At 40.4% G+C, this 19,525-nt stretch overlaps 1 protein-coding gene across 1 annotated transcript in view; it reads left to right on the top strand.

Annotated features, from left to right (window-relative positions):
* The window catches only part of LOC124552329 (ectopic P granules protein 5 homolog), a 358,669-nt gene that overhangs the window by 285,649 nt on the left and 53,495 nt on the right, over positions 1-19,525 (top strand). Inside the window, exons 34-36 of the mRNA XM_047126600.1 lie at positions 1,003-1,184; positions 9,293-9,501; positions 14,058-14,333. Coding sequence (XP_046982556.1) covers positions 1,003-1,184; positions 9,293-9,501; positions 14,058-14,333 — 667 coding nt within the window. The remainder of the gene's footprint in view (positions 1-1,002; positions 1,185-9,292; positions 9,502-14,057; positions 14,334-19,525) is intronic.

The following is a 19,525-nucleotide window of genomic DNA, read 5'->3' as shown; positions in this document are numbered from 1 at the left end:
ATACACACATTCATTCACACAAACAAGCACATCTCATCACACATGACCTCCCTCTCCAACAGCTCGGATCACAATGCAACTGTCACATGAACAAAAACAGCAGTCTGGAGGGGGCAGGGAAGGAGAAAGGACAGCAAGGCATAGGTAACGAGAGAGAGCAGAGCATGCTGTCCTTTCACCTTCCATGCTTCCCCAGATTGCTGTTTGTTGTTCAATATTAAGTGTCATGTAATATTTTGTGTAATGTAATATCTTGTATGGACACCTTTTATTAACCTGGCACGTTCCACATCATTACAAAGTGTCGTATTCATGATCTATGGAACAAGTACTAATCTAATCTAATCTAATCTAATCTCGTGAAAGTTGCATTCTGGTCAGAGCTGCCAGAGATGGCGGTCATGTTTGTGTGAGGTGTGCTTGCTTGTGTGAATGAATGTGACCATTTGTTTCCTTTCTGATGAAGGCTTTGGCCAAAGACTAAAGTGTAAGTGCCTTTCTATTATGTCTGTCTGCAATTCAGCGTGTCATCTTCACAGTGAGTAGCAGTCTAACTTTACCAAAAGTAAACACAGAATACATCTATTTGAAAAAGCATATAAAAATTTGCTTGACACCCTCCTAAGAGGCACTCTCCATACCTTACATACTAACTATGTAGGCACTGACCAAATTTGGCTTAAAACTCAAAAAAGTTATGTTGACAGGAATTGAGAGTATTATATGAAATAAATTAATAATGAGCAAAGCAGCTTCACCATCATACACGAACAAGTGAGCACACTGTTGAAGAAGTGACAGAAAAGGTATGTCAGATTTAAAAGAATGCAAAATCTCCAAGACTGTCAGCAAAGCTCAAAACTTAGCACTGTCTTCATTGTAGGATGCTTGTAATAGATATTGTTGTATTACTTTGCAGACACACCTTGTATTTGTGATAGTTGTGTGATCCGGTCTTATGTCATTAGTAAATAATGCCCGGATAAATGACTTTCTTTGCAGTCTACAAAGCTACTGCCCCTGCTCCTCGAGTCTCGAAGGTTTGCGTGGCATCTGCTTGACTCGACTGCCTTCGAGTCCATTGCCAACTGGTATGTCATGAGCTGTGATCCACGCGTCATTCTGGCACCCGAGGATACTGATGACGATGACACAGGCCGCAGCATAGACATTGCAACACTTGGGTAAGTCAGTGCTGGACAGTTTTGTTTGTGCAAATCAGTGAATAATGACTTGTTGTTGTTGTTGTTGTTGTGGTCTTCAGTCTGAAGAGTGTGTTGATGTAGCTCGCTGACTAGCCTATTCTGTACAAGCCTCTTTATTTCTGTTGAACTTATAAATTTTAAGGCCTGATAACATCAGGTGAGAAAGTCACAGTGATCTGTATTATTCATCATAAATTTTAAATGATCTGGATTGCAATATAGTGTTCTTGCAACTAGGTGAAAGCAGTTTCAGTTGACTAACAACCATTCTGAAATATATGTAAACAAATAGAAACCTCCACACATTAAAAATAGTACTATATGACTATCGCAACCTACATCCACTTGAGTTTGCTTACTGATTCAAGCCTTGGATGCTACCTACAATTTTTAACCCATACACTTGACTATTCCTTTATGTTTCAGGAAGTATTCTATCAATTAATTCTTTCTGTTGACAAGTTGTACCATAAATTTTTTTCCCGTGTTCATTTCAGTACTTTCACATATACCTATCTAATATTAGCATTCTTCTGCAGCACCACATTTTAAAAACTATGTTCTCCTTGCTGTTTGCTGTACATGTTTTGCTTCCTCACAAGGCTTAATCCAGATAAATACCATCAGGAAAAGCTTCCTAACACTTAAATTTATATTTGGTGGCAACAAATTTTGCCTTTTCAGGGACACTTTCCTTGCTATAGTCAGTCTGCATTTTATGTCTTCTCTACTTTTGACATTCCAGTTACTTTGCTGCCCAAATAGCTAAACTTGTCTATAAAATGCAGTCAAATGAAAATAAGACAGATGGAAAAAGTAAGAAACGGTTGATTACATCAAAAGTGATAACTGTACCTGTTAACACATGTATCCCATTGTGAGACAAGATGGTCAGTACCTTCATGGAAAAACGTTTGCAGCCGCCTATGGAACCATGATTGTACCCAGGCATGCCACTCTTCATCCAGAGGAAATCCAGTGTCTTTCATCAGGGTTCCAAAAAGTCACATGGGAAGAGATCACAATTGTAAGGAGGCTTACCAGCAAGACTTCTGCAGTTTAGTCGCAACAACCTTGGTAACATGTGGGTGGGCATTATTCTGCAACAGAATAATGCCATCTATCAGCACTTGTGGGCATTTGGAATTGGTGGTGCTCACTTCAATCAAGGTTCACTGGGAAGCTCTTGCACATCCTTCATAAAGTGCTGATCTTGTCTCACAATGGGATAAATGTGTTAGCAGTTATAGTTATGGCAATTACTTTTCAAATAGCAAACAGTTTAATTACTTTTTTCCTTCTGTTTCAGTTTCATTTGACTGCCCTATACTATGCTTAGTGATGCATTTCCCAATACAATTCTCCCAACATTGCAGTCATTTTAATGATATGTTTGTGTAACAATGGTGGCTGCATGAGGTAATAAATTCACACAAAAGCCAAAGTCAGTACCATATTGAGCAAAACAGAAACCAGTACATCTACATCTACATTTACACTCCGCAAGCCACTCAATGGTGTGTGGCGGAGGGCACTTTACGTGTCACTGTCATTACCTCCCTTTTCTGTTCCAGTTGCATATGGTTCGCGGGAAGAACGACTGTCTGAAAGCCTCTGTGCGCGCTCGAATCTCTCTAATTTTACATTCGTGATCTCCTCGGGAGGTATAAGTAGGGGGAAGCAATATATTCGATACCTCATCCAGAAACGCACCCTCTCGAAACCTGGCGAGCAAGCTACACCGCGATGCAGAGCGCCTCTCTTGCAGAGTCTGCCACTTGAGTTTGCTAAACATCTCCGTAACGCAATCACAGTTACCAAATAACCCTGTGATGAAACGTGCCACTCTTCTTTGGATCTTCTCTATCTCCTCCGTCAACCTGACCTGGTGTGGATCCCACACTGATGAGCAATATTCAAGTATAGGTCAAACGAGTGTTTTGTAAGCCACCTCCTTTGTTGATGGACTACAATTTCTAAGGACTCTCCCAATGAATCTCAACCAGGTACCGGCCTTACCAACAATTTTATATGATCATTCCACTTCAAATTGTTCCGCACGCATACTCCCAGATATTTTACAGAAGTAACTGCTACCAGTGTTTGTTCCGCTATCATATAATCATACAATAAAGGATCCTTCTTTCTATGTATTCGCAATACATTACATTTGTCTATGTTAAGGGTCAGTTGCCACTCCCTGCACCAAGTGCCTATCCGCTGCAGAACTTCCTGCATTTCGCTACAATTTTCTAATGCTGCAACTTCTCTGTATACTACAGGATCATCCGCGAAAAGCCGCATGGAACTTCCGACACTATCTACTAGGTCATTTATATATATTGTGAAAAGCAATGGTCCCATAACACTCCCCTGTGGCACGCCAGAGGTTACTTTAATGTCTGTAGACGTCTCTCCATTGATAACAACATGCTGTGTGCTGTTTGCTAAAAACTCTTCAATCCAGCCACACAGCTGGTCTGATATTCCATAGGCTCTTACTTTGTTTATCAGGCGACAGTGCGGAACTGTATCGAACGCCTTCCGGAAGTCAAGGAAAATAGCATCTACCTGGCAGCCTGTATCTAATATTTTCTGGGTCTTATGAACAAATAACCCGAGTTGGGTCTCTCAGTACTGAGAGAAAAGACAAACAAAGATTGACCTACATTGTCACATTTATAACATTTAGACAATATACATATTTTCAGTCAATCTTCTTGTATTTCCATCTTACATTACTTCTAATTTAATAATTTGTCACTTACCTTTAACATTCGCCCACATAAACATAAACTTTTAGTATTATATATAAAAACAAAGATGAGGTGACTTACCGAACAAAAGCGCTGTCATATTATGGTCTTTAAATTATTTTACATATTTACATATTATGGTCTTTAAATATGTCTGCTTGTGTCTGTATGTGTGGATGGATATGTGCGTGTGTGCGAGTGTATGCCTGTCCTTTTTTCCCCCTAAGGTAAGTCTTTCCGCTCCCGGGATTGGAATGACTCCTTACCCTCTCCCTTAAAACCCACTTCCTTTCGTCTTCCCCTCTCCTTCCCTCTTTCCTGATGAGGCAACAGTTTGTTGCGAAAGCTTGAATTTTGTGTGTATGTTTGTGTTTGTTTGTGTGTCTATCGACCTGCCAGCGCTTTTGTTCGGTAAGTCACCTCATCTTCGTTTTTATATATAATTTTTCCCACGTGGAATGTTTCCTTCCATTATATTGATAAACTTTTAGTATTGTGTTTTTGTACAGTAAACATCATCCTTGACAAAATTGTCATCTTTTGAGAAAAATTATAAGATTTAAGAGGCATGAACAATGCACTGCCCACATACATGCCTATTATTGGTTGATACTATTAGTTTATCCAGTTACCTGATAGAATTTTCAGACGAAGAAAAATTCTCTGAAAAATAATCAAAATTGATAAATATCTATGCAAAACTCAGAGACTGAAGAGAGAAACTACAGATGTGAAATACGCATATATCAAACTTAGGAAAGTCCTGGATGGAATACAGAGAACAGTATGAAAGAGATTGATTGCTACTCACCATAAAGATAAGCTGAGTTGTAGACAGGCACAATGAAAAGATTGTCACACGTGAGCTTTTGGCCAAAACCTTGTCCGGAAAAGAAAGCAAGACACACATACACACACAAACACACAAGAGCAAGCAATATTGTAAATATACTTATTTATTGGATTGTATATTGTGTTCTACAACACTACTTGACATTGACAGTTGTATTAAAATACTAATCAGCTAGAATGAGACAACAATCAGATCATCACTATGTTGGCATTATCGAGTTACTATATAATTTAGCCAAACCATCTGATGATTACTTGTTGAAAAATCAAAAGTGGTGGTGCAACTATTCATGTGACCTGGGGCTTTAATGGGTCATCATTGTCTGAAAGTGAACTGTAAAAATGGAAACAAATCTAGCATTTAATCACTCTAGGATGATACCAGATCATGTGACCATTTGGTACATTCCAAGTCATTGAAATGCTGTGACTCTTCAGTCTTATGTGTTTGATATATGGCTCTCGAGTCTGGTACCATATCACATTTTGTAAATCCCATAATGTTTCCTTGAGAGAACTGCCAGATATCTTCAGGTGTGGCAGCCGGTTACCATTGTCAAGTAGCTGTTGTCCCCACTATGACTGTCTTCTTATGGAAACCTCATCAGAAAGTCATACATGCACAACTAGGTTACTTCCTGACAGATAACAGTCGCATGACCGTAGCCCCCTACAAGGAATTGAACTGTAGATTTATTGCGCGTGGTCCAGTTCACCAGCGGTGCTGCTACGTCTAAGTGTTGTAATGCCCATTTTCAAAAAAAACTATGTTTCATATGAAACATTTGTATAAATATTGCAGCTGCAGAGTCAATGTTCATATTGGTATCATCTGTGTAATAAAAGAAGGTATACCATTCAAACTTTCTGAGATCGGCTTGGAGAAGCCTGTCTGTCCACACTTGTTTGTCTGCTTTCATCTTTTGATATATAAGCTTTGTGAGCTGTAGTTATAGTCATTTCACAATATACCAACTTATTTTCAGTTTCTAAAGTTCTGTTTAATTATCGCTTAATCAGTTCACATTTTTAATCTCTTTGTTCATTGTTCAAACAAATTTCGGGCTTGCAGCCGGTCGTCGTTCAATACTTCACATGATATTTCAACTGGGCATCTGCCAGTCATCTTCAGGTGAGCCGTCGCAGACTGACGATAACGTCCTCCGCTCCGCAATGTATAGCGTACTGTAACTAATCCGCACATGCGTCGAAGACTTGATAGTTGAACCAACACTGCCCGCCGGCAGCGCCCTCGCTGGTGGAATAGCAGAACTCAGTCGCCCTCTGCGTTGCTGTTTGCCACGGCCGTCAACGCACTCTGTCGTCTTCGATTTGAGCAAATCGTGGAGATGATGGGATTCCATGCACTGTCCAGCTGGTAGCCGCTGTCACGGTTTAACAGATTTTCCGCCAGTCGTATTTCTACGGCTTCTTTAATAATGGAGTCCCAGAAAGACGTTGCTGTGGACAAAATCATTGTTTTCTTATACTCCATTGAATGTCCAGTAGAAATACAATGTTCAGCAATAGTGGACTTGCTTGGCTGCAAAAGGCGGGTGTAACGTTGATGTTCAGTGCAGCGTTCTTTCACGGTGCGTGTGGTTTGACCTATGTAAGCCATACCACATTGGCACGGTATCTTGTAAATTCCGGCCTTTCCTAGTAACAGATTGTCCTTAACTGATCCCACAAGGTCCGCAATCTTCAATGGTGGGCAGAAAACCACTTTTACCTGAAATTTTCAGAGGATTCTTGCTATTTTAAACGAAGTGTTGCCAACGAAAGGAAGAAAAGCTAAAGATTGTTCCGGCATGTTCTCCTCTTTATTCACTTCCTGCTTCTTAGTTTTAACTGTTAGTGCCCTGTTAATCTGACGGATGGAATACCCATTTTTGCTGAATACTGTCCTCAGATGGGCGAGTTCTTGAGATAAGCTATCTAGATCTGAGACAGTATGAGCTCTATGAACAAGTGTTTTAAGCAAACTCATGGTTTGCGATGGGTGATGGCAACTCGATGCTTGCAGGTACAAATCAGTATGAGTGGGTTTCCGGTAAACTGAATGCCCTAGAGAACCATCATTCTTACTTCGAACCAGGACATCCAAGAAAGGCAAACAACCATCTTTCTCTATTTCCATGGTGAACAGGATGTTGCTATGAATGGAGTTGAGGTGATGTAGAAACTCCAGTAATTTATCTTCTCCATGAGGCCACACTATGAAAGTGTCATCCACATACCGCCAAAAACCTGTTGGCTTCAGGGCAGCTGATTCAAGAGCTCTCTCTTCAAAATCCTCCATAAAAAGGTTGGCGACCAAAGGAGACAGGGGGCTACCCATGGCGACACCGTCAGTCTGTTCAAAATATTCCTGATTAAACATAAAATAAGTTGAGGAAAGTGCGTGCCTGAACAAAGCAGTGATATCAACAGGAAACATGTTGCCAATCAGTGCCAAAGAATCTGCAAGAGGAACTTTTGTAAAAAGTGAGACCACATCAAAACTTACTAGAAGGTCTACACTGCTAAGACGAAGAACCCTCAGTCTATTGATAAAATCAGCTGAGTTTTGTACGTGATGTGAGCACTTGCCTACGAAAGGTCTCAGTAAGGAAGCGAGATGTTTAGCTAAATCATATGTAGGAGCTCCAATGTTGCTCACTATTGGACGCAGAGGAAGACCCTCTTTATGAATCTTTGGAAGGCCATACAGTCTTGGAGGTACACAACCATGTGGTTTTAACCTCTTGATGGTCTCTTGCGGTAAGGAGGAGGCATTTAATAGTGCTGAAGTTTTTCGTTGCACACGTCCTGTAGGATCTTAATCAATCCTCCTGTAGGTAGAGTCACTTAGCAGACCATACATCTTATCTTTATACACACCACGAGGTAACAGAACAGTTGCATTACCTTTGTCAGCTTTCAATACCACAAATTCACATTTTTGTTCGTTGTATTATGAGTTTTATTTTTCAGGATTTCTAGCAGGAAAGACGTAACACTTCGATGTGTTACTGATACAGCATTGACGTGATTTTATTACTAATTTATGATGTTCATTCTTATTCATTGTATATGTAGAACCTGCAGTCATTCAGAAAAGAAGTCCGAGTTTTTCAACTCAGTCATACAGCGAATACCAAATTGTGATTTGCAAATTACATCTGCTAAATTTCAATTTGTCCACATATTCTGTTGCACCATTCTGAACACCAGTGTGGGATCACAATTACGATTAAGATCATAAAATTCGGAAATACTTGAGTTAGTGGAGGTGGGAACCAACTTACAGAACCAAACCAAAACTGGTAACTACTTTGCAAATCTCCAAACCACTGGGAATTGCATGGGAGAGGGTACTTCCCATTTTACCAGTGATTAGGGCTCTTTCCCCCATTCACAGTTGAAGTGTTGGAAGAATGATTGCTTAAAAGTCTTTGTGCACGCCATGAACAGTGTTATCTTATCTTTGTGGTTCTTGCAAGAAGACAAGGAGGTTGTTGTATATTTTTAGATTCATCACTTGAGGTTGGTTCTTGTAATTTTGTAAACAGGTTTTCTTGAGACAGTTTTATGTCTGTTTTCAAGAATCCGTCACTTCAGTTCTTTCCGCACCTTGGTGATGCTCTCCCATGGGTCAAACAAACCTGTTCTGCCCTTCTTTGAATGCATTCAATATCTCAAATTAGTGCTATTTTATACATGCCCAACATACTTCAGTGATATTCGAAGATGGGTCGCATGAGTATTTAGTAACCTATCTCCTTCGTAGACTTTTTCCATCTCCCTATCAAAAAACTGAAACCTGTCACCTGCCTTACATATGAGTGAAGCTATGTGATCATTGTATTTGATATCCCTACAAATCGTTATTGCGTGGTATAGCACAAGATGAGTCCTTCCCTCTTGAATCATTGATATTGTAGACATTTTTTCATTTCGTGAATTGCATTATTTTACATTTCTGTACATTTAAAGGACATCGCCAATCTTTGCACCACTTTGTAATCGTATGAAGATGTGACTGAATAGTTATAAAGCTTCTTTCAGACAGTACTTCATTATAGCACTCACAACATCTGTATATCTTTTTTTCTTTTTGGGAAAAAACTAAGAAATTCTCAGAATGTAATCATATGTGCAAGTTAATTTGTGATGTGTGCTTGTTCTACATCATTGTGATCTGTCATTCATAATAATCTGTGGAACATAAAACTAACTGCCAGGTGTCCATAATGACCACTGCAGTGCGGACACAGGCAGTTGTCACTAGCTAGCAGTAACCGTTAGCTATGATACAATGATGTAGAGCAGTTGCCTTTAGGAGATCTTGTGAAATACACAAAATGTGATCCAGTGGCTGACTCGAGGGCCATATCTTGTTGAAATACTAAGTGAAAATCGAACTGACAAGTCAGGTGGCTAGCTGATGAAGGTCTTGCCGCTGTCACGATGCCGGACCTCTGTTCGTCCCCACAGGCTGCTTCGGGTGTCAGCGGCGCATATCCCGGAGGCGGTGCACTTCCACCCGCAGACGCTCACCAAGCGACAGACGTTCGTCCGTGTCTGTGTCAAGCTGCTGACCAACTGCGCCGGCCGGCACAAGGCCCTCCTCTTGCGCAGAGAAAAGGACTTCCGAGCTGCCGTCGGGAACATCCTGGAGGACATAGAGTGTGTTGTCAGTGCCAGTAAGTCCCAGCCTTTATCTGAGTTACTAGTTTCTTTAGATCACAAGCATAAATGCTAAGTCAATTTTCCACCAACAGATAGCATAGTAGCATAGCTACCAGAGTGCCACCTGTGTCTATCCTTTGATAGGGAATGCTTACAGCCAGAAGGCTCAGTGTGGTGTAAATGTGTGAAGCAAGCAGGCAACCATGCCACGGAGACACACTTGTGCTTCTTACAGCCACCTGTGCAAATTTGAAAGGAGTCAAATTGTGGCCCTGCAAGTGACTTGGAGAACTGCCACTCACGTTGGATGTGCTGTGTCAGTTGTGCAATGATGCTGGTATCAGTGGTCACGTGACCAGTCTCACACCTACAGATGAGGTTCTGGATGTCCAAGCAGCACCGATGCCTGTCAGTATCACTGTATTGTAATGTAAGACAGTGGTGGCAGATACAGCTACCACAGTAGAGAGACTTGTCTCCAGTCGAGCACATGTGGGATATGATAGGATGAGAAATGACTCGTGTGACTCATTAACCAACAACCCTTATGGAACTACATGTATAGGCCGTGGTGGCATAACGTATCCCAGGACAGTATTTACCATCTGTATGATCAACTGGAGGCCAGGATCAGTGCATGCTTTGCTCCCCATGGAGGCTACACTGTGTACTAATTGGACGTTTCAGCATGGATTGATACCTGGTACCTGATACCTCAGAACTGCTTGCACTATTGCTCCTATTGCTCTGTAAATGTAATCATTTAATATACTCCATATTCACTTCTGCGACAATAACTCTTGAGTTAGTTGGAAACCTCTAAAATGGTGTACTTTTTTTCCAGCAGTGTAGAATCATACAAGTGTCATTCAGCAAGTCCTTAGAAAACAAGTTGTTTTGGGGTATATAGTTTTTAACATAATTTTCTTTTAACTCTATACACTTTTTCAAGTGTTGCTGCAACTTTTTTAAATATTCTAAAAAGTAAGATTTTGGAAGGTATGCAAAATATACAGTTAGTTGGACGATGACCTCCTCATTCAATGATGAATCTTCATCTGCCAAACCATTTTTTCAAGTTTGCAAATAAAAGAAAATTACTAGGGGCTAAATCTGGTGAGTACAGTGGGTGTTGCAGTAATTGAAACTTCAGTTTTATAATTTTGGTCATCAAAACTGTGCAGGCATTCATCCATGCATTGTCTTGTTGGAAGAGGATCTTTTCCTTTCTCAAAGGAGGACGTTTTTCTTTGATTTCTTTGTTCGGCCTGTCCAATAATGATGCGTAATACTCTGTAATTGTTTTTCCCTTTTAAGCAATTGACGTAGATAATTCTGCATGCATCCCAAGAAACTGTAGCCATCACCTTGCTGATCAATTTCACCATCTTCACCTTCTTCTGAGCCTTTTTGCCTTCAAAAACCCACTGTTTGGATTGTTCCTTAGTCTCTGGAGTGTAGTAGTGTATGTATACTTTGTCCACAGTTACATATTGATGCAGAAAACCAGTAGTATTTTGTCAGAAAAGTGCCAAAACAGCCTCAGCATTGAACACACTGTAGCATTTATTCTCCACTAATTGCAACAGCAGCATCCATCTTGCCAACATTTTTTTTTTCACACCCAATTTTTCATAGAAATTGAAAAAGTATACCTTCAATTATGCCCATGGTATCAACTATTTCACGCACTTTGATTTGTCGGTGAGTCAAAACCATATTGTGGATTTTGTGAATCCGTTTGGGGGGAGGGGGGATTGGTCACTTCCACCAGATCTCCCGAATGCTGCTCATCTTTTGTGGATGTACAGCCATGTTTAAACTCATTCTTAGTTGCACACAGTTGCAAACACAGGAGCAGATGTACCATGAACTTCATCCAGCTTAGTTTTTAACTCTTTCAGCATTAAGCTTTTGAAAGAACAGTGTTTACTACATCTACACTCCACAAACCATTGTACAACTTGTTTGGGTTTCTTCCCATTCCATTCATGTATGGAGCATGGGGAGAATGACTGTTTAAATGCCCCCATCTATGCTGTAATTAACCTAATCTTAAACTCACAATTCCTATATTAATGGTTAGTAGGGAGTTGTAGTCATCATTTAAAACTGGTTCTTGAAGATTTGTAAGTAGCTTTCTCGGGTCAGTTTACATGTATCTTCAGGAGTCTGCTGTTTCAGTTTCTGCAGTATCTCTGTGACACTCACCCATAGATCAAATAAACTGTGACCATTCATGCTCCCCATCTCTGTATGCATTCAATTTCTCCTGTTAGTCCTGTCTGGTACAGATCACACATACTTGAACAGTATTCTAGGATGGGTTGTACGAGTGATTTGTAAGCCATTTCCTTTGTAGACTGATTGCATTTCCCCAGTATTCTACCAGTAAATCAAAGTTTGCTGCCTGTTTTACCCATGAATGGGCATTAGCGATCAATCTCTTTCACGCCCCTTCAAAATGTAACATCCAGACCTTTGAATGAGATAGCTGATTCCAGCTGTGGCTCTTGTCAAAGGATACTACTTTTTTGTTGTTGAAGGGCACAGTTTTACATTTCTGAACATTTAAAGCAAGTTGCCAGTCTTCACACCACTTTGAAACCTTACCAAGAGCTGACTGAATATTAATGCATCTTCTTTCAGACTGTAGTACTTCATTATAGGTAACTGCATCATCTGCAGAAAGCCTGAAGTTCCTATTAATATTGTTTGCAAAGTAATTAATATACAACATGAACAGCAAGGATCTCAACACTCTTCCCTGGGTGCACACAGAGTTACTTCTACATCTGACGACGACTCTCCACCCGAGATAACATGCTGTGTCCTCCCTACCAAAATTCCTCAGTACAGTCACAAATTTAACTTGATACACCATATGATCGTACTTTTGACGATGAGCATAGGTGTGTTACTGTGTCAAATGTTTTCTAGTAATCAAGAAATACTGCATCTACCTGACTGCCTCGATACAAAACTTTCAGTATTTCACATGACAACAGTGTGAGTTGGGTTTAACATGATTGATGCTTCTAGAATTTGTGCTAGTTGGCATGGAGGAGGTCATTCTGTTCAAGATAGTTCATTATATTTGAGCTCGGAATATGTTAGAAGGTTGTACAACAAATTGATGTCAAGGATATTGGACAGTAGTTTTGTGGATAACTTATATCACCCTGCTTGTAAATGGGTGTGACCTGTGCTTTCTTCCCGCTACTGGGCACAATTTTTTGTACAAGAGGAGCTAACTCAGCCGCAAATTCAGTATAGAACCTAATAGGAATTTCATGGGCCCTGAAGCTTTGTTTAGTTTTTAACTTCAGCTGTTCTCAACATCAGTGATACTAACACTCATGTTTTCAGTGGTGCAAGGATTAAATAGGGGCAATTCTCATGTTTTCTTTTGTGAAGGAACGTTTAAAAATGGAGTTCAACATATTGCTTTCGCTTTTTTACCCACAATTTCAGTTCCAGTCTCATTTGTGAGTGACTGGACACAAACTGTGGTGGCAGTAGCAGCAGTTACACATGACTGGAATTTCTGTTTTGCGAAATATCATTTGACAATATTCTGCCAAAACTTTGCTGGATGAGACTAAAAGAATTCTTAAACTATGGTAATTGGCAGGCTCAATAATTCAACTAGCTTCAAAAGAAATAGCTACTCTGACAAAGAGATAAATAGAGCACTACTGCCTAAAAGCTCTAGAGCTCTTGGTGAAAAAGAATCAAATAAATGGAAAGTTTTCCTCACATTTGTAAAAACAGTTGCAGTGCTTGGAAGACATGATATTCACACAATATTCAAACTGACAAGAAAGGTGCATGATTATGCAAATGCTGCAAAGGATGTATGCTGTGAGCGTCTGTCCTGTTTACAGTATATTTTGTGCCCAATAGGCTATACAGTCAGATTGTGAAATGATCAGTAGCCTACTACTGACTTGTTGGAACATCATATGACAAAGTATACTGCATAATCATATTCTCTGAGGAATTTCATCATGAGAATGTCAAAAGTAGATAAATAGTTACTGGAATCACAAGGAACTATTAATACTACAGTGTATAGTTATTCCACGCCACATATTCGATCCGATCTATTGTAGGTGAATGTGCTCTTGGATAACTGTGAGTCAGAAAGGTGCCATTAAATTACACCACTGAGGCATCATCATGGCGGTTTCTTGGGGATATTGATAACCACAGTACACTATTGACATGTGATTCTTGGCAAAAGGTGTACTATGTGCACTGATATCTCTGAGGACAAGAAGTCTCAAAATTGATCATGGAATTAAAGCTTACAAAACAATCCTTGCATTCTATTTATTGTTGTTGTAATAAACAGCTGTGTTCCCATCAACTATGTTAGGTAGTCAAAATCTGTAATAATTTGTCTAAATTTTATGTATGAAAATGATAATTTTACGTACTGATGCCAAGCCACAACGTAAAATGAAGAGGTGATACCCATTGAAATTAATTAATGTACCTTAGATATATTATGCAGTCCTGTCCAAACCTACTCGACCCTAAATCACTTGCACTTGTCCATCCACAGGTGTGCCATCCCCGCAGCAAGTAGCAGAGTGCGGCTTCCTACTGTCGGAGGTGGTGCCGCTGGCCGCACAGCCCCAGTCACTGGCGCCACTCGCCCTGAGTGAACTCTGCAGCTGGCTGGCGAGCCGTGACGGCCGCAGCTGCGTGCTGCGTTCGCTGCTCAAGGTAGCCGCGCCGACGCTGGCGCCGAGCCCGCAGGCCCTGGGTGCCGTGCTCGAGGCAGCGCTCGAGGCTTTCTTCCGCATGCCTGAACCGGAGGACCACCAGGGTGGACTAGGTAAGGAATCAATAAGCCACAGGATAGATCCGTATTGTCAGTGAGTAATTTCATAAGACTACAGCTTTGCCAAAGACTAGCTACTGCTATGAAAGTTACGGATGTACTGAAAAAAGCCACGGATAAACAGCAGCTGACTATTATATGCTATTTTGGATTTTAGCAAAGCTTTTGATGCTCTTGACTTTGAGATTCTGCTTGCTAAACTCACAAGCCAAATTTTTCCTTGAAGTGCTGTACAGTGGTTCCACTCGTACTTTACATCTCACAAACAGTGTGTAATGATGGGAACAAAAAGGTCTTTATGGAGGGATGTAGTATCAGAGATTGCATAGGGCCAAGTAATGTGCCCATTACTCTTATTATTGTATGTTAATGTGTCAGCTATTCTCTCCCACTGCAAATATCATGTATACAATGACAACATTCAGTTATATCTGAGTACAAATCCAACAAACATGTGCACAGACATCCAGCTTGTAAATGCTGATTTACTTGCCCTATCAGTGTGGGTGCAGAGCATAGGTTTAAAACTTAACCCATCTAAAGCACAAGCAATCACAGTTGCTCACAAAAGACTTATTACCCCACAGTTCAGAAACACCCTTCCACCATTAATCCTAAATGGCACAGAACTAACCTTTTCTTCTTCTGCAATTATTTAGACCATTATTTAGACTCAACTGAACACACAGCTGCAGTTGGTAAGAAAGTGTCAGCATCATTTCACTCACTACAGAAATAAAAAGTATCTCCTTTGGAGCTTAAAAACAAAGACTCTAATAATACTCACCATACTTGACTTTCATACGAAAACTCGAGCAGTATGGAACTGACAATTAATGATTAAATATGATACATTTGTGATGTGTGAGGTCTGTTCAAACAGTTTCTGAACTTTGACCACAAAATTTTTATATGCTTACCTTTTACTCATTGTGCATGATCTCCTTTGAAAGACTCTCCTCCACAGTTGATACACTGCTCCCAACACCATTTCCACTTCTGGAAGTGGTCTAGGTGCGCCTCTTGCTGGATCACGTGAAGCACCATCTGCAAATTTTCTTTTATCTTGCCTATTGTTGCAAATCTTTCAATGACGTTTTCAACTTTGGAAATAAAAAAAGCTGCAGGGCCCAGGTCTGGAGAGTACAGAGAATGAGGCAGCACAGTGATTTAGTTTTTGGGGCAATAGTCACGCACCAACAGGGATGAATGTGCGGCTACATTATTGTGATGCAAGAGCCATGAACTGTCTCACCACATTTCAGGTATCTTAACAGGCCCGGCTAGTACCATTGGTTAACAGTTTACCGAGTGGGCTGATTAGCACACTGGACATGCATTCAGGAGGACGACGGTTCAATCCCGTGTCTGGCCATCCTGATTTAGTTTTACGTCATATCCCTAAACCGATTCAGGCAAATGCCGGGGTGGTTCCTTTTCCAGGGCATGGCCGACTTCCTTCCCATCCTTTCTTAATCCGATGAGATCAATGACCTCGCTGTTTGGTCTCTTCCCCCATATCAACCCAACCAACCATTAACAGTTTGTCCCCATGGCACAAATTCATGATGAATTAATCCTTTAAAATAACCATAGACCCACATCTCATCACCAGTTATGATTCGTGTAAGGGACATCTCATTCTCATTTTCATGATTCAACAGCTCTTCACAGAATTTGAGGCGAAGGTCTTTCAGGTCTTGACTTGAGCCGTGGGACGAACTTGGCAGCAACACAATGTATCCTAAGATGCTGTGTCAGGATTTCATGACTTGATCCAACTGAAATGTTACATTCTTCTGCAGTCTTTCATTCACTTAATCTTTGATTGGCACACACAATTTATTTGACGTTTCTGACATGGGCGTCATAGGTGGACGTCAAAGGGTGTCCTGAACAAGGGTTATCTTTGATTTCCATCTGGCCATTTTTAAACCGTGTGAACCATTTGTAACATGGAATACAGCTTAAGCACTCATCACAGTAGGCTTCCAGCACCATTTTGTGTGTCTGTAAAGTTTTCATTGAATTTCATGCAAAATTTAATGCAGACGCATTGCTTCTTTACCTCATGTTGTGTACATAGTTCCACGTAGTCAGTGCGTACACAACTTTCCCACTAGAGCGCACTCCGCTAAGCACAACAGCGCAGGCGCAGCTTTCGTCCGTCTCCGCTCTACGAGATGGCGGTGCCATAAAGACGGACCAAATTCTGCTTCCGCCGATCCGCGTATTAATATGTAACGCAGCCAACGAGATTGCTGCTAACATAGAACCTTTCTCCTCGCAGATCACACTCGCGCAGTGATACATGAACGCACGAGGTATTATAACGAGTGTACAGACCTCCGATTAGTCTGTCTGCATTAGTCTGTACCAGTCTACATTAGTCTGTACCGGTCTATAGTCAAGTTTCAGTCTGCGCCTAATAAGATTATCATCTTTCTGTACAATGTATAGACATTTTGTCAAGTATCAGAGGTATGTGAGAATAAGATTAACGTACCAAGACCAAAGAAACTTCAGATTGTTCATTGTAAACAGCATCCAGAATCAAGTTACATAATATCTATGCCTTTTTATAATTTTAATAAATGTGTGTGAAAAGCAATCAAGTTCTGTTTAAAGTTGGTCACCGTCAATCTGCTACTCTAAGCATGCAAGTGGCATTTCTATCATCTGACCTAACAGCAGAAGATAAACACGCCACGATAAGACCACGAGACATATTGCTGACACTCGCCTACTTCATTAGAGCGACAAGTCAAATAATCTGATGGTGTGTGTACCGAAGGTCTTACAGTACGCACACCACACCCCAGCTATCTTGAAATTTGAAAACTGTGCGACACAACTTCCTACTCAAAACAGAACTGACCAATAACAGACATAAGACAATGAAACTTCTGACAGTTGCACATTAAACACAGTTGTGTGCAAGGATGCCAAATGCATTTCATTCCAACACTACTGATCTAAAATTACGAATGTTCCGGAGGTTTTTGACCAGATCTCGTGTGCTTTTTCAACCATATCACTCCAGTTTCAATATAGAATTATACAGCCAACCAGTTACACAAAATTGGTAGGTATATTGACCTAGGTTTCAATACCTACTAGGGGTGTCTTCATCAGAATGAAATTTTGATAAATCGTAAAATTATGTTGCTAAAAAGGAGTGATCAGAATTTAGAGCAGCTGTCAAGTGAAAAGTGAAATAAAACATTCTAGACTTTGACACATGTGCCCAGCTTGGAACATCATAGACTCAAGAGGCTTCATAGTTTACATGGTGTGTCGCATCTACAGTAAATGGATAGAAATGACTGAGCCAGGTGAAGCACTGTGCAAATACAAAAATAGAATAAGAAGCGAGGGTAATGCTGAGGATATAATGGATAAAATCTACAACTTTTCTAGAAATAAAAATATTCCTTAATGGCTGTAGTATGTCCTAATCAGTTATTTGCATTCAGATATTCCTCCTTCAGTGTTTTATAAATAGCTTCACACATTCCTGGTATTATTTTCATCAATGTGCACTGTGGCATTTGAGTGCTATACTGTAAACTAGAGTAGTTTTCTCGTGTTGCTAGAAATCACAGTGCTATTGTAAGTCTGTTTTTTGCGGATATAGCATTTCTGAGGCGAGTGTTCCGCTTTGTAATATGAGAAGGCTCTTTCTTGAACAGATATTGAAACGTATTCTCATCCATTCACAAGTAATTTTCATATGCCTTTATGTCCTCAACTTGCAACTTCTGTAACAGATTATGTTGGATGTTTTTAGCATGTTGCTGTCAAACCCATGGCTTCGGCTAGGTATGTTTCCATTTTCTTTTCTTCTACTCCTGTTCCAAATGTAAATACAATGCATTTGTGGTATGTGCAACTGAAAAGCACAGGACAGAATCTTCTTTGGCCATTCAAAAGGAACTATTGATGTCAAAGAAAATTTGATGACAATGTAATACCCTATTTGCAGAATGCCATTTACGCATTCGGGAGGACGACGGTTCAATCCCGTGTCCGGCCATCCTGATTTAGGTTTTCCGTGATTTCCCTAAATCACTCCAGGCAAATGCTGGGATGGTTCCTCTGAAAGGGCACGGCCGACTTCCTTCCCCATCCTTCCCTAATCCGATGAGACCGATGACCACGCTGTCTGGTCTCCTTCCCCAAACCAACCAACCAACCAGAATGCCATATACCTTTGTCAAAGAAAATATGATGAATATGTGATCATCTACACTCTGTGCAGCTTATTCTTGTCAGACCTCCCTCCCCCTCCCTACCACTTGTTGACAGAGTTCTCTACTAATATCCTGTTCTTTCATAACAGCTACTGTCACTATCATTTCAATCTTCTCCTCCTCCTTTACTCGTTCCACTTCTGATAATACTAAACATGGTTTTAAATGTTCTAGTCCAGGGGCGGGCAGGAATTCTGCACGTGTGCGGTGCACATGCACGTGTGCAGTTAACAGGTGATCTGCGTGCACACAGGGGCAAGCTGGCCACCCACTTCTCACCCTCCCCCAACATACTGTCTCTCCGCTTCTTCCTCTGTAATGCGTTTTGTTTCCTGGCCTGCTTTACTAAATGAAGGAATAAGGTTAGTAGGAGTGCTTGACAGAAATCATGGTTTGAAAGAGTACCTATTACCTATGATACGTTTTATTTAATTATCACAGGTGGAGTTTACAATACGTTTAATGTCTGGAACAAAATTTCTACATACAGACAAATGCGAACAGTTACGTAAATTTTCATTACTGATGTTTGCTCTTAACCGAGACTTATTAATTTTCATAACAGAAAAAAATCACTCACAAAAGTATGTCAAGCCCAACATTGACTATCTTCATGGCTTCACGATGGAGACGAGGAAACTCTTACTGGGGAAAGTCGTGATAAAAATCTATTACACGTCTTGCCAAAAGGAACTTGTCTCTCAGACGAGAATTACACTGTAGATCTATTAATTCCATTTGCAAACTGAGATGAATATCATCTACAGAAACCAGATTCTCTCGAGAACTATTCAAAACCTTGGGATAAGTAAGATATATCCCCAAATCGCTTGAGAAATTCCTCTTTTATTGCACTAAGAACGGCAACATACTGAAATTTATTATAATGGCGTTCAATATTAAACTTCCACTCACCAGCGACAATACTGTCAC

This window comes from Schistocerca americana, chromosome 10, assembly GCF_021461395.2.
Source record: "Schistocerca americana isolate TAMUIC-IGC-003095 chromosome 10, iqSchAmer2.1, whole genome shotgun sequence".
In the NCBI taxonomy this organism is placed as follows: Eukaryota; Metazoa; Arthropoda; class Insecta; order Orthoptera; family Acrididae; genus Schistocerca; species Schistocerca americana.
Note: the sequence above shows the minus strand (reverse complement) of the source record. Positions and strands in the feature narration are given on the sequence as shown.